A 15,655-nucleotide genomic window follows, 5' to 3' on the forward strand; every position below is an offset into this window, starting at 1 on the left:
TGGTCCTAGACCCACAAAAGGGTTGCGAAACATAGACAGTAACTGGCAGCTGGCCAGCCAGGATGAGAGTCAGGAGAGTCTCTTACCTCTTTGTGTAGCCTGGCCTAAAAGAAATAGGCAAGAGCTATAGAAGGGTCTTTTCTCTACATGCATTTACCAGCAAGGCATGTAGATATTTTCACCCTTATCTTAAATCCTGTTTGATGTTCTGTCTGAAAAGCCACTTATAAGCTCAAAATAAGGAACCCAAACTGTCAAAATGGGCATCATGTTTGAATCTTTAATGCCTACCAGGGAGGGTCTCATCATGTTTGTGAGAGTTGTTCTGTTACTGCAAAGATCTGAGTGTTGTATCAGCTTTGTCAAGTCTGTGGGCTCCTGGGGTACCCTGGTTCAATTTCATTTTTCAGCTGTTGCCTTTTTTTTTTGTTAGAAGTTTACCCTGTTAGATACTCTGCTTGATTTTACCTCAGGAAATTTTGATGGTAAATGGTGAGCACCTGCTCCTTCCTGGTTTTACCAGCCTCAAGCTAGTTAGAAAATACACATTCCTTAAAAAAGGGACCTAAGGGTCCCTCCTACAGCCTGCTACACCTTCTGCATGTCTATTAATGGAATTTGAGATGTACCCTAAAATATAAGAAAACGTGAACCAAAACAGAAACAGTAGTTTCTTGGACATTGTCATTGTGTTTTCCGTTACTGGATTTTTCCTGTTCTGTAGGCTCACGCTAGATGTGTCCCAGGTGCCTGTCCTGGGCCTTACCACTAGGCCCTCTTCTAGCAGAGGCACTTGCTAGCCAGTGTCTAGGATGGGATCCCTCAAGCTCCATCTATGCTCTCCAGTGCTTACTGTGGGGGGCACTTCCACTGAGTTTAAGAGATCCTCTGGAGGAGGGGATAGAGGCCTGGAGACTGGCCCAGAGTTTTTCTTTCCTTGCACTATTCAAGTCAGACTTTCCCAGGGGAAGGCTCAGGAGACAACAGCTCAGCCACTGCAGAAGCTAACAAAACAATCCAGGCTTACCCACTTCCTGATCAAGTTTCTCAGCTTTGGACAAACAGCCAAGGCTGCTTGTTGATTCAGCACGTTTTCATGCATTTACTTGGTTTACCTGATTATTGAGCTTGGTAATGCTTATTTCATACTGTACAGAGTAGGATGATTTGATTTTGGGAATGATTGTTGCAGACAGGCCAATAGAAGAAATTAGTATTTAAGGAATGTTATTACAATGCTGAAGATCTCTTACCAGACAGAATGCTTTTGGTGGAATGTTGTACAGGATTGAGGTTTTTATTGTGCATTTTCCTGATGTGTGTAGAAGGGGAACACAGGTGATGGGCACTACCACCATTTTGTGAGAATACAGCATCAGCTCCAGCAGACCTCAAATGGTGATTTCATACCAGATATCTGGGCATGTCAGTAGCGGGCTACATGGAAGGGCTATGCACTTGCATATCTGCTGTTGCAGTTTTCTGCCAGAAAAAAAGAAAAAAAAAAAAGTTGTCATTTTTATATCAATTTAATTACGCTGCATTGTGTTGAAAACAACTAGACATTAGCATTTAAGATGAATGAATGTATGCCCAGATTTGGAGGAAAATGTGTTCTTTTTGTCTTGGTTTACATTTTTTTTTTTTTTGCTTGTTTGGGAGTCCTGAAAGAAGGAAAACATATAATCAAGCTGAACAAGTACACACATGAAAGTGAGGAAAAATCTACTGGCATGTAACTCTACCCTAGGAACGTAAATAAAATTTGGTTGAAATGCAGAATCTTTAAAAGTTTTGTCCACAATGCCTTTGACTGTTGATTGAATTACTGTTGAGCTGCTGTTTTCCTTCAGCCTACACATATCTACTGCTATCTTCTCTGATTTGTGCATTGTTAGACTGCCAGGTCATAGGTATCCATGCAAGTGCTGTACACTATCACTCCTTAATCTTGATTTGCTAATAGCTCTAAGCATCTTGGTGTGTACAGCCTTCCTCCAACACACACCTGTGGTGTTTAGCCATCAAATAAACTCAGCAAATTCCCTCCCCTTCTCTCTTCCTACTTTCCCTTTCAGGCAATAAAGAAGGTGGGGCACAGATAAGCCACTTGGTGCTCAACAGGTGCCTCCTTAAAGTTTGCAGAGGTACTTCATGAGTCACTGCCAGCTGTTGCCTCTAACACTAACGTGACACCTGTATCTGACTTGTATGCAGCTGGGAGCACAATGGGATCCTACTGGAGTGCTTGTGAGGTAAGAAATTCAGACCAAAATTCATTAGAAGCTGAAGATGACCTGGGGTGGGTTTGTGACTGGGATTCTAGTGTCTAGAATAGGACTCAGGAGCTGTTAGTCTAACTTTCTGCATGTATTTACTTATGTCAGGCAGACTGACGGCTTTGCTGGTACTAACATCCTTGCGGAGGCATTTTTGGTGGTGGAGAGAAGTTCAGCTGCATTGGATGACCCATGCAGAGGCTGGGAAGAAGTCTGAGGTTTCTCACAGAAGTTTGCTGAGGACCTGGGCTGAAACTGTGGTTTGATGCAAGTGTGTTGGGATCTTTCTCAGTGCAGCATTTGCCAGCTATGACTATTGTGGTTTGCTGTGCCTATGTAGCTGTGCTAGCAACCACCTGGTAGTGGTTTACATAGGAGAGACACAGACTAACAACAGTAGTTAATCATGGACACAAAGATAGAACTAGTTTGACATTTGTGCATGGCTGACACCCAAGAAAATCTTGGTCTGTGAATTTATTTTTTTTCTCCTCTCTTTTGGTGGAACATAGGCAGGGGAAGCCCCAAAACTGTCTATTGGGCTCCAGAAAGTCTCATGCTCTGTCCTCTCCTCAGCTCTGAAATTAACTTGCTCTCTGACTATGAATGAGTTATTTAATCATTCTGTTCCCATCTTCACTAGCTGTAAAATGGAAATTACAGAGCATTTCTGCATAACAGGGATATATGTTAGCAAAAGAGTTCATTGAAACCAGTGAAGGGCTCAGAGACCTCCAGTGTGGGACCTCCATGGCTTAACAAATAAACAGTGAAAATGTAAACAAACTGGCTAAAGAAACCCTACAAATCTATAGGTTTATCATTTCAAAATGAGGGGAGAGTAATGAACAGAATCTTGCAATGGTCTTCACATGGGAGATATGTGTTCAAAGCATGGAATGGAGCCCCTCATCCTCTCTGCTCTTCCCCCCGGACCTTAACCACTAAAACAGCCTCATGAGAAAGAATGAAGTTAAAGACCTCTTAGTGATAGAGGGCAGGAGAACTAGTCTTCCAATTTTGTCGCATGGTGTTGAAAATTGCAACAAACATTTATGGGAAGACATGATTTATGAAGCATAAACAATCTAATTTTGTGCGAGTAATTGTTTTGTCATGTTCCTGCAGAGTGAAGAATGTCCGTGCAGCTCCCTCTCTGTAAAAATCATAAGGATGAGAAATCTGAGAAAGGCAGATCTCTGTGAGTATCACAGTTTTTCTTTGCACTTCCCAGTAGTTCAATTCTGAAAGCAGTGAGGATAACTGAACACTGTAACATGTATCTGTGTACAAAGCGTCACCATGGTTTCAGATATTGTTCCATATTTGAATATGTGCTATTCTTAGAACACACTCTTTTATAAACAATACCTTTCAGTTTATAGAAGTGTTACTCTTAATGGAAATACCAAAAGTCAGCTGTGGTATTCTGTGAAGTGTCTTAACTGCTAACAAGTAAATGTCAGTTACAGTTTCTGATGTGCTGTGATGCAGGCTGTGCCTCTGCTTCTGGATGAAAATGCCAGCACTGATGATGAGTGGTTGCTACAGGCTGTGGGGTAATATGTGGAGTTCTGCTATTACCTGTCCGTCTTTTGCAGGCAGTAGAAGTACATTCAGGCACATCTATATTTCTATATCTGATTTTTAAAAAAGAGAAAAAAAAAGGCATTATATAGCTTATTGTCAAACAACTTTTTCTGGGAATGGTTTACTGAAATGTATTTGAAATACCAGACTTGCAAGGCAAAAACAATATGACTGAAATGTTTCTGGGGGCTTGGTGTAGTGGGTGAGAGTGGAAAAGAGAAAATCTCAGTGGTTACTCAAGTAGGACAAACCAAACTGATGGGACAACTCAAATATCTGTCTCAGAGAGAAAACAAGGCAGGAATGCAGTGGGAAGGAAGTGAATGCGTACCTTTACGTAGTAAGTAAACCCAAGTGAACTCAGCAAGAATAATTGCCTCCATGGAGACCACATGGCTTTCTGAAAAATATTGGACTGGCCTCAAAGGTTTTGCTAACCATTTTAAAAGGCTAGTGTATGTTGTTAAAGGTCAATAAATGATAAATTATTCACTGTTAAAAAGCAAATAGAAACCGAGTAATATATATATATTTTTTCTCTACATTATAGATCCAAAAGACTAACACTAGCATCTCTAAATAAAATTACAAATAATTTCAGGCTTAGGATTAGTCTTTGCTCAGTTATTATTTTGGAAAATACTTTTTGTGGGAATGCATTTCTCATGTAATTCACAAATTTACTCACGTATTTGTAAGTATTTGAAACATTTCAAACAAAACATATTTTAGGAAAAGCAGAGAACAGTGGCTATATTTCCCATTCACTGTTATTTGTTTTATTTACTATTTTTGTATAATTTAAAGTTGTTAAGAGAGAGGGAGTTGCTGACAGAGTTGAAAGAGGGAACAGAAATAGGTTTTGCAACTTGAACTATCTGTGCTTTGATGGAGTCAGTCGGATTAGGCCCAACTGTAGCTTTTGGAAGACCGTGTGTCGAAGACAAGTATGCTTTGCTTTTCTTGCTCTGTGGCACTGTGCAGCTAAAGGAGAGCCAGTGTCCTCCCTCGTGCAGAGGAGCTGCTATCCACAACATCTTTGCCTCCTTAGATCTTGCACAAGTTGTATAATAGAGTATTTGTTTTTATATTACAGGATATCCATGTCAATTAGCTATGATCATGATCTCCTAGCTTTTTCCTTCTGTGTCAAACAAAAGGTCGTATTTGTATGTGGTGTGAGCATAATAACAAGAATTAGGCTACTAATGTGTGTTGAAATCTGATATGAGTAAGGCTTACTCATGAATCAGAAGAATTTGCTCCAACATATGTAGGATATCAGGCAACTACAATCTAAGTAGTACACATAATTCCCAAGACAATGGTGTCCCGATTTCTGGGCATATTTGAGTTTAGCTAAAGTTTTTCTATAAAAAGTTGTGATAATGGTGATACCAGACCAGTCCAAAGGTTCATCTGGTTCTGTAGTCCTCAGAAGTGGCCTACAGCAGATGCTTCTGGACAGGAGAAACACTAAGGCATGCTTTTCACCACACCACTCTCCCACAGATCTCCTGAGAGATCTGTGTCTCACAAGGTCTGGCTCCTGATTCAGTAGTATTCTTTGGGGTGGTCTGTATGCTTATATCGCAATTAAATAGTTATGGACATTATTATTTTTTTTAAATCTTATTTGCCTTGCTTGGGCAGCAGAAATGCCTTCTAGAGAAATTCTGATATTTTCTGGCTGGCCTGAAAAGGCCTTTTCTACATATTATTTAGGGTTCGTTCTCACACAAAGACAACTGCACCCTTGCATTTATTCCAGAACTGGCAGACAATTTAGCATTAACAGCTGCACAGCTGCAGCTGTCTCTTGTTTTTAAACCGTGAAAGCTTTGTGGCTGTCACAAATGTACCCACTGCTCCAGCAGAATCTGGATTCACTGTCTGGGTGGTGCTATTTCTCTGCAGCTGTACAGGATAGTGTGTGGATAAATGTTGCCCAAAGTGAACATCCGTCATCCAAACAGGGTGGCTTGAGGCACAGGCAAAACAGGGAGCTGTGACACATTCCTAGGGGCAGGTATATGGCCATGGCTGTTTTCTCCTGGCAGAGAAGAGCCAGCCTTGCTGCTGCTGTTGGGAGAAGAGTTAGCTGTGAACTGTAGCCAGCAGGAACCACCAGGTACAGGAGTCACAGGCCGAGGCCCATGGCCTCTCCACATTCCTGTGTTCCCATCGAAGTGCACAAGGGACAGGAATGGCTGCACTGGATCAGACCAAAGGTCTCTCCTGCTGAAGTCTGAGAGCAGCCAAAGGCAGGTGCCTGGGGAGGAGGATGAGGGTAAGGTGAAACAGTATAGTGTTCTCTCATCCTCCAAGCACTTCAGATGTGGTGATATCCCAGGCCAAACGGCATGTCTATGAACGCAGCCACTCTTCTAGTCTCTTCTTGAGCCAATGTAATCTTTATGTACCAACAACAATCTTTGTCCAGACTCTGGTTTCCTTGTCACAAAAACCTTTGCTGCTATTTAAATGCTCATCTTTGCAGGGGCAAAATCAGTTTGGCTTTTGCTACTGAAAGGCCTTGAATTTGTTCTTCCATCCAGTGGCTTCCTGTGACCATCCCTTGTTTTTTTCTGTCAGTTGGTGTGGTGGAGCTTGGCTTTCAGAAGCTACCACCATGTGTGGGAAGAGATCAGTTGTTGCAAAAGTCTTGTTTGTCAAGGGCTGATCCACCAGCCAAGATCTCTAAAAGAGAGAGCTGAGACTTCATCCTCATGTCCCCACATTGATTTCTTCACAGCCCCCTTTGAAGCCACCTCTGTGCAGCACCCTGCATTTCCACCATGTAAGAATTTCTTTCTGGAAAGACTTCTCTGCAAGTCAAGTACAACTGCATTTCAACCTAACAAGAATTAGACCCATACTGTGAAAATTCCCCATTGTCGATCTTGTTTTCAGTGAGGCTATTTGCTAGACCATCTTGCCCTACTTTGCATTTAGCGAAGTCCAAGATTCCAGAAAGTGTTTCCTGAAATGCCCAAATGATACATTTTTTTTATTTTTTATTTTTAAAGTGACAGCCTAATTCTAAATTAGTGTTTTCATTAGGTAAATTATGAAACTTGTTTTTATATCTTGCTATAGTGCTAAATCTGTGTCTTGTTGCTGTGTCATTTCAGTAACAAACTCATAATACTGCACTGATCATTGATTTTAAAAGTTGAAAGGCAGTATTACTATTTTTTTCTCCATATCATCTAAATCCTGGGTAAACCACCACAGTGAGACTTTAGTTGCTGTGTTATCCAAAAGAAACTTTGATAGGAAAAGGAATGACTGAAGACATGCTAAACAAGCAGCATACGCTGCTTCTTACCCTTTCCACTGCCTGTAGTATGAGTGTGAGGGGCCAGCAGCAGCTGTAGTGTGAGGCAGGCAGGCAGATAGTGTGAGCCAGCCAGCACTAATGCCTTAGGGTGAAATCAGTCTTCTGTTAAAATGAACGTGGTCACTGACTTTTGTTGTGGTTGAGGGAAATCCTCAAACATGGTCCTATGATTAAGAACATTGCTGCCCCTGGAAGACATCTCATATAGGTTCCTCATGCTACTAGCCCCTCAGGAGGTCTGTGTTTGTATTGAGAGAAATCCTAAAAGCAGCCTAAGAGAAATGCTTGACAATAGGTCAATGCTTGTACCTGAACAAAGACAGAGAAATAGTTATGTAGATAACTACAAAGTTGCAACAAGGCCTGTAAACAGTGATTTCCTAATTGGTTAAGAAACTGAAATAAAAACACACAAAAGAAGCAATTGCTGATCACCAGAAACTCCTCCCTGTGATGTCATACCCGAAGCAAGGCTTTTCTTACTGTAATTGAAAGCTGTTCAGATCAGGATCAAGGTCTAATTGCATAACTACTAATTGCACCTGGCAAAATGGAGCTTTGGTCCTGACCAATGTTTCTCATAGAAAAGTAACAGCCACAGTTAATAATATGAATAACAAATGGATGGGTGATCTTAATGAATATTGTCTGAATCAACTTTACAGTTGCAGTTGTTAACAACCTCTGTTCCCTTCTATTAAATCTTACCATTTTTTTCTTTCACTCATCATCCAACTCTGCTCCCACTCTTCTTCAGTTCACAGCTACTATCTAACTATGTGCAAAAACCAGTTTCCCTGTGATCACACATTTTTTATTTTCTAGTCCAGAAGACTATTTCTAGGCCTTTCCCTTTCCTGTTTCTCAGACCCTTAGTGAATTGTTGGTAGAAACACCAAGATGGAGTGTACTGTATACAATGTATTATATGTTGCATTGTATACAATTGAATTGTACTGTATAGATGGTAAGAAGCATGGAAATGAAAAGCCTTTGCTGGGACTTCATAGCAGTGTAAGCTGCTACTAAAAGAGACAATGCTACGTACAGTCAAGGAGGTCACTAAAATTTGTTTAAGGAATCCTGATCAGGACACCTCCTTGCAGGTGGAAATGCCTACTGCTAGGTATCAATGGGTTGTATGTAAGCACACATGCGTCTTCCTGTAGCCATGCTGACTTCTGTGTACCTTCTGTGTGCAAGAATAGAAAGCTGTTTTGGTGGTTAAAGGTATTATATACAACGTTCCCTCATGACTTGCTGTAGACTTGTGGTGTAACCTTGGAAAAGGTGTTTTTACTCAGAGCCTTAGTTCCTCATCTCTAAAGTAGGACTGCAGAATGGGTATTAGGCACCTTGCTGGGGCATTAGGAGGATAAACTGTTTAGTGTCTGAAGGACTGGTGAAAGGAGTCAACTTTGATAAAAGTGTCAGGCTCATCCCTGTCTCAAAGGTGAAAGCTGGGAGCAGCTACCATGCTCTAATACTGTACCAGCACAAGTGGTACTGCAGCTGTTGTCTTTCACTGAACAGGGATGATCTTATAAAAGTTTTTGGTGGTACTACATGCTCTTAGTAGACTTCACTATCCTCTTGTTCAGAGGAAATACCTATCTAATGAGTGGTTGAAATGGGCTTTTAAATGTTTTATAATTTTTAAAATCTCAAAACCTGTTTTAAAACAGGTTGGAAGAGGGCGGAGGCAATGGAAATGAACAAGGGAGAAGCTCGGGTGGAGAAGAGAAGCTGGAATGAGTAGGTGATGATGGCAGCAATGTAGAACCAAACCATGTGTTTTGAGAAGACACAGGTCTATACAGAGCTTCATGGCCCTTCATTCTTTCTCTGCCACTTGGATTGCAGAGCTATAGGCTGTGGCACACTGCTCAGAACATGACTTTGTTTCAAACATGACAAGCTCATGTTCGAGCTTGGAAAATTCCAGCAAACCTGGATGGACGTCTGTGCAAGAGCTGAGATATGTTTCATGAAGTGCTGTGCTAATAAATAACACAGCACAAGACTAGCATTCAGTTTCTTTCAAATATATGCAGGCAACTTCAGGGGTTATCAACAGATAATAGCAATGCCATATGTGCTCTGATTTCTGAATAGGCATTCTGTATTTACAAATTTCTTTGGGCTGAGTTGCGTAATGCCTTCTCAGTCCTTATGAAGCTAAGCTGAGCAGTGCCTTTTGCCATGCTTATCGTCTCCCATGTCTTCTTAAAAGTTATTGTACCTTGGCATTTTTGACCATCTTTGATAATGATCATATTTTTACTCTGTATCCTGCTTACTATTGCACAGTAGTGTATTGCATTTAAGACCAAAGTATACTTTGACAATGAACAGTGACCACAAATAGAATATCAGCAGATCTGTTATAGTACTATTAGTTGTTATGTGGCACATTCCAAGAAGTTCATAAAGAACGTGAAGATTGATACACATATTTACTCATTGCAGGACTTGCTTCAAGATATTTGAGATAGTCCTTTGATGAGCAGAAGAAGGTACAACTTCCTGCCTTCAGTATTTTAATGTGAAAAATACTTTTTTTTTTCATTGAATACCAACAGATTTTCTTACGTACTATTAAAGATCCCGCAGAATCTGATCTAATTCAGTCCTGGTTGCTCCGGTTTCATCAAGACAACAGTATCTTCAGATCATCCAGTTGTGCATTAAGCAATGTGACTGATACTGTAATCAGTGATTCACTCCTTCCCGTACATGCTGAGCAGATAGCAGCTTTGTTTTATGCATGCGTGCTCTTAGCGCTCCTTCACAAGCATGAGATGAAGCATGCTGCTGAGGTGAGCCTTTTGCTAGAAGAACAATGTGATAGGGCTTGTGGGATGTCAGAGTCCCTGTGGAGGCTTATCCTGAAGCAGTGCCAGGGAAAACCTTGCCCTTGAGGACTTTTATCAGTGATGTTCTCCAGAGAGGAGCTTCAGCCAACCTTTTTGCTGAATTGAGGCCATTGATTACCTTACAGATAACGGCCAAGAATCTTGAGGTAATTTGCTATTATGTGGGAGGCCAATGTAAAGAAGAGTGTTTTTTTATATGGCAGTGCTAGTCTGCATCACTGAAAAGGCACGTGAGGGTTTCCACATGAGGCTATGGCTTCCCTCCCAGGTAATTTGTCTTGCTGTATCCTCAGCAAGAGGCAATGAAGTAGTGCTGCAATAGTAGCCAGTGAAGTTTAAAAGAAAGATTCGCTCACAAATGTTGGAGGTGGTGCTTATATCCTATTCTGCTATTAAATTGACAATCTTTTTGAATGTCCGCCTGGCAAAGGTATATTCATTTTCTATTTATCCAGGCCTAATCTTTACAACATTTCTCTCCAAAGTTCCCTTTCTGTCCAAGAAGAAAATGTAGACAGAAAAGTTTTGGGGTGAAAATGTTTTTTGTAAGTCATATATATTCTTAATGTTTTCATTCATTCTTATTCACAGAAAAGTTGCTGTAAACTCCTAGATCAGTTGGGAGAACTGGAGGATTCCAGCCAGAAGTGTGAACTCATTTAGTTTAACTGTGAAAAGGGGATTAGTTGTAGTCCTATGATAAATGACAGTCTGGATCTGTGTGTTTATCAGTGGTTTACTTTGGTGTAAAAGAAGCTGACAGTGACGTCTTTGTAGAAAAGATATATGTAATGTGAAGACTTGATTGCCAAAAGCAAAGCACATGGTACACATACAAGCATAGTATATACATCAGGATGAACCATTGCTTTGATATAAACTTTTAATCCAGACCTAATGAGGAAATAAACTAAAAACAAGCTGTAATTTCTGTCTATGTTATGCCCTGTATGTTCAAAATTTGAATCATAAAATTGTCACTGACATTTGCAGTAGTTTTGCAAATAATGAGGCCTTCCATCATCCAGATATTATCTGGGAATTTTTCACTTGGGCTCGTGTACAGTATAAGGATTTCTCTATCACTTCCTTCCCGGACAGTCAAGTCTGGGATGGAGACTGGTTAGTTGGTTTCCATGCAATATAATTGATATATATAATAATCATGCCATGATTATTCTGTTTATTGCCTTCCAGCATAAACATGGGCATCACGTGGCAGCAAGTCCTGATTCCATATGATACGTTTGTAGGTTCACCGAGACTGGTCCTCTTCTCTTGAAGCAGGATCAAATTTACTTTATCTGTCACTGATAAATTATCTGAGTAGGAGTACTGTCTGAAATGAATCATAGAAAATTTATGAAAAGGCTCTCAATAGAGCTCACTAGAGCGCTTTTAGAGCTGGAACAGTTTTCCTACTATGTCTTTTGTTTATTTCCACCTTGCCATGCAGAGACACTGATCATTGTCCTCTTTTTTACGCTCATTTGGACATTCCATAACTGATTGTTACCCTCTTCTTTGTCATTCTTTGTTGCTGAATTAGCAAACTCAATTCCTTCAGCTCTTTCTCATATGCTAGGCTGATTAAGACAGTCCTCTTCAATCTGGATGTTTCATTTCAACAGCTGGTCACAGTTAAGTCTTTAAAGATGGAGGTAGCAAGTGAGTGGAAGAGAGCTAGAATCTGGAAGACACTGGGCATCCACTTGTTCTTGTCCATGGCTGGGAGTGCATGCAGACATTTCAGTCTCCTGCACTTACATCTAGCATTATGTATTTGGGATCTGGTCCTATAGTTATATAAATCTACATTGTGTTTGTAAGTTATCTGATAAGTCCAACAGCAGTATAGTTTTGTGGCATAATTTGTTATTTTTCATGCAGTGGTCTAGTTGTAATTGCTTGTTTTCATATTCAAATGTCTTTATCTGCATTCTTGTCTTGGGCTATGTTGAGACTGAGGCCTTACTGGTTGCTAACTGAGCTGGTGTTAGTGTAGATCATCAAGCTGTGGGAGTTTGTTTTGCTCTTATTAATGGTGAACAGTCTTGTTAAAGACTGGAGTAACTTTTGCTACAGGTCTGCTGTGTTCAGAGAGGATGACAGATTGAAGAAAGTTCCCAACACAGCTCTATCTAGATGCAGGTCAAGAGTGTAGCACTGGCTTCTTTGATAAAGAAACTATCTAAAGCCCATCTTCTCAAACAAACTTCTTATCTTAGTATGTATGACAAAGAGATTTCCCAGACCACAAGTGAACAAATTCTCAGAAACACACATACCTTCTCCTCTCGCACTGCCCGAGGATGTACCTATGCAAAGTTAATATTCTCTTTGTCACTTTTAAAAAATCAATGGAAGAATTGTAGAAAATACTGTGGGGAAGACAGCTAAAAAATGCTTTTATGACCTCCTTAACCAATAAATTGTTATCTAAAGGTATATTACATGTATTCAGCATTTTAAAATTATAGTAATGAGTTTAAATTATCCTAATATTACTTATAAGTATTAGAGAGGTCTGTATTTGTAATGGTGAAGTCTTTTCTTCTCCACTGTGGACAGTAAGGTGAAAACTATCAAATGCATGCTGAAAATCTGGAAGATGTTTCATGCTCAGGTTGTATGAGAAGACTTGAAAGATAAATCATATGTAACATGATTGCAGAAATTGTTTTAAGCAATACCTATTCATTGCCACATGAGTAATATGACAAGTTTAAAGAAAGTGTGGAATGGGAACCAAAGACTGACAGAGAAAGAAAAACATAATTACTGATAAGGTGCTCTTTTCTTGTGGGTCATCTGGTAATAATAATAGCAGTTATTTTTTGTGTGTGATGCTTTTAATCATGGGATGTCAAAGCAAGTGACAAAAGAGGAAATGATCGTTATCACTGTTGTATTGATGGGAAAATGCAGATAGAGAAGATTAATTTAAATGGAAGCAATTGCCAGCAATGACCTAGCAGCCTGGAACAGAGCTGGGATTGGAGCCAACATGTCATGAGACCTTTTCTAGCAGGTTACCTGCTTGGTCACGCTGCCTCTCAGCATGTATCCCATAGTCCCAAACTGTCTCATATTACACCAAATCTGACCTGCTACTGTGATTACAAAATGAGTTCTAAAGGTTGGAGACATTAGAGACAACTGTGGTTGCCCAGCAGACAAAAGAAATGTCTGTTGTGTAAACATGAGTACAGAACAATGTACAGAACCTAGGATAGCAGATTTGCTCCAAATTGGAGGGCTGGTAAGAGTGAACAACAGTGCAGAGGGAGTGAGTCCTGCCATGCTCTTCTCTTCAGGGTCTCAACAAACTGGGGACATATCAGTAATGGGTTTTGTTAAATAGAAATAGCGTTTTTTTTCTTTTTTTTTCCTCACCAGTTCCTTTTACTGGGATAATTGGATATTAGGACGTATAGATATATTAGAATATTAGCTTCTCTGAATCTCCATTAATGACCAGAGCTTCAACCTGCTTGACAGAACAAGTAGTAGTGAAGGTTGTTGAGTAAGAATGTTTAGGAAAAGTAATAAAAACAATATCTCCTTTTTGCAGCTTACCATCTATGCAGTGCTATAAGCTTATGTTCTAAGATTTTTATCGTAATATGTTAGTTACAATATATCTTTTTTTAATACAGTTAGTCAAACTGACTGCTATGTAAGCCTGTCCTTGCCTACTGCTTCCTCTGAGACTGTCCGGACCAAAACCATCAAGAACTGCAAAGATCCAATCTGGAATGAAACATTTTGCTTCAGGATCCAGAGCCAAGTAAAAGTAAGATGCAGAGTGCATTTGTTTTTCTATTTGGGCAGAGATCTCATTTTGTGATCCATATGTAGGGTACCATAAAAATAGCTATGTGCGAGGGACTGGAGGGATGGTGGGTAAGAGAATGTGCAGTAGCATGCAGCAGCAAAATTAAATTTTATTTTTGTGTTGTGTAGAAGATAGATGAGATATTTCACAACTATTCATATAATGTTCTACTGCTTTTCACTTTTTCTCTTTTATTATTTTTCCTTTTTTTTGAAAAGTAAAGGTGAGAATTTCAGAGTAGACTGAAGAGCATAAGACAGACACATATGAACTAAGTAATGAAAGCAAGCCTGAGTGCTTTTTTTTTTTTTTTTTTTTACTATTTCTTTGGAATTACCTCAACTTTAAAAAAAAAAAAAAAAAAAAAAGGCAAACAACAAAATTTTCAAGTTTGCAGAAGACCAGCCAAGTTTTGCTTAAGATAGGCTGTAAGCCAACCTTTCTTCATGCCTAGGGCTATCAAACCTTGTTTTAAGACTTGCACCCTTCAGTTCCTGGTGCTGCTGACAGAGCAGGTGAACTGCAGTTCCACCAGGTGCCGAATCAGCAGGCCATTCCCCCACCTGTCTTATCATCAATGCCAACAGGACACAGCTGCACCACAGGGTCTTCAGTCAACAATACCTCTTTCCTTTGTCCGCAGAAGTTGCCTATGCATGAGCCTCAGGCTTAGTTCTGCCGGGTGAGGTGGTGTTTTATACACTTTTTCAGCTTCAACACGTCTGCTGGTCTGTGGCCTAAGTCCAGTGTTTTCCTTGCAGACCTAAAAAAGTCCAGCTTCTTTCAAAATACCACCGAGGCACAACTTCACTAAGCTCTTCAGGTTTAGCAGGAAGGCAGAAGGCAAGGCATGAACATTTTAGCATGAGAACAAACACCCACTGCTCTGTACCTCTTGCACCAGAACGCTAGCACTTTGCAATGGCTTGTGTCTGACAAGTATTTCAAAATTGCGATACGAGATGTAATAGCCAAAGAAACATGTCAGAGCCAGTGGCCGCAGGAAGCTGCTTGAACCAGTCCTGCAAGGACTTACGTTTACTCTGCAGTAAATTTGTGGCAGGACATATGGCAGTAGCCCCAGCAATTTTTGGTGAGCGGCAGCAGCAGTATGGTAGTGGCTGCTGTCACTTTAGTGTGGGCTGCACAAACATGTTCTGGGAATTCTGGACAACAACACACGCTGGCATGTCTGCCACTGCAACCTCACAGCTGTCTGAGTTCAAAAGACCAAGTTAAGGCTCTCATGGTTTTCTCTGCATACACTGGAATTACTCTGCTCCTTGCCTCCTGAGCAGAGCCAGAGTCTGGTGCTCTGCTTATTTTCTTCTCACTTGTCATGTGTATAGTTCAGGAATTCATCTTGCCAAATTGTGGGAGCTAGAGCTCAGTGAAATCACACAATATACTGTCACCATGGAATATAAAAACATTTTGATGTTCAGCTGTTTCCTGTCAGGAACTGGTGTGTTTATTGGAAGGGATCTGTTCTGGTGAACTTCTGACAGATCACCACCGCCTGTGAGGACGGGCTTCCCCAGGCTGCTGCAGGGGGCAGGCAGCCTCTCCACCACCAAGCTGGCAGCCTCCAGTCCCTCTGAGGGTCAACTTGGGATGGTGTGTCTCTGCCAGCGCTTTCACAAGGCACCTGGTGCCTTCATGTCCTCTGTCAGGAGCAGGGAACCACCCAGAGGCCCTTCTGCCTTCAACACTAGAAAACGTCCACCAT

At 40.6% G+C, this 15,655-nt stretch overlaps 1 protein-coding gene across 1 annotated transcript in view; it reads left to right on the top strand.

Moving 5' to 3' along the window:
• Positions 1-2,228: 2,228 nt before the first annotated feature.
• The window catches only part of LOC118244543 (cytosolic phospholipase A2 epsilon-like), a 29,682-nt gene continuing 16,255 nt past the window's right edge, over positions 2,229-15,655 (top strand). The window contains exons 1-3 of the mRNA XM_035539614.1: positions 2,229-2,255; positions 3,408-3,480; positions 13,748-13,884. Coding sequence (XP_035395507.1) covers positions 2,229-2,255; positions 3,408-3,480; positions 13,748-13,884 — 237 coding nt within the window. The remainder of the gene's footprint in view (positions 2,256-3,407; positions 3,481-13,747; positions 13,885-15,655) is intronic.

This window comes from Cygnus atratus, chromosome 5 (assembly GCF_013377495.2).
Source record: "Cygnus atratus isolate AKBS03 ecotype Queensland, Australia chromosome 5, CAtr_DNAZoo_HiC_assembly, whole genome shotgun sequence".
Classification (NCBI taxonomy): Eukaryota; Metazoa; Chordata; class Aves; order Anseriformes; family Anatidae; genus Cygnus; species Cygnus atratus.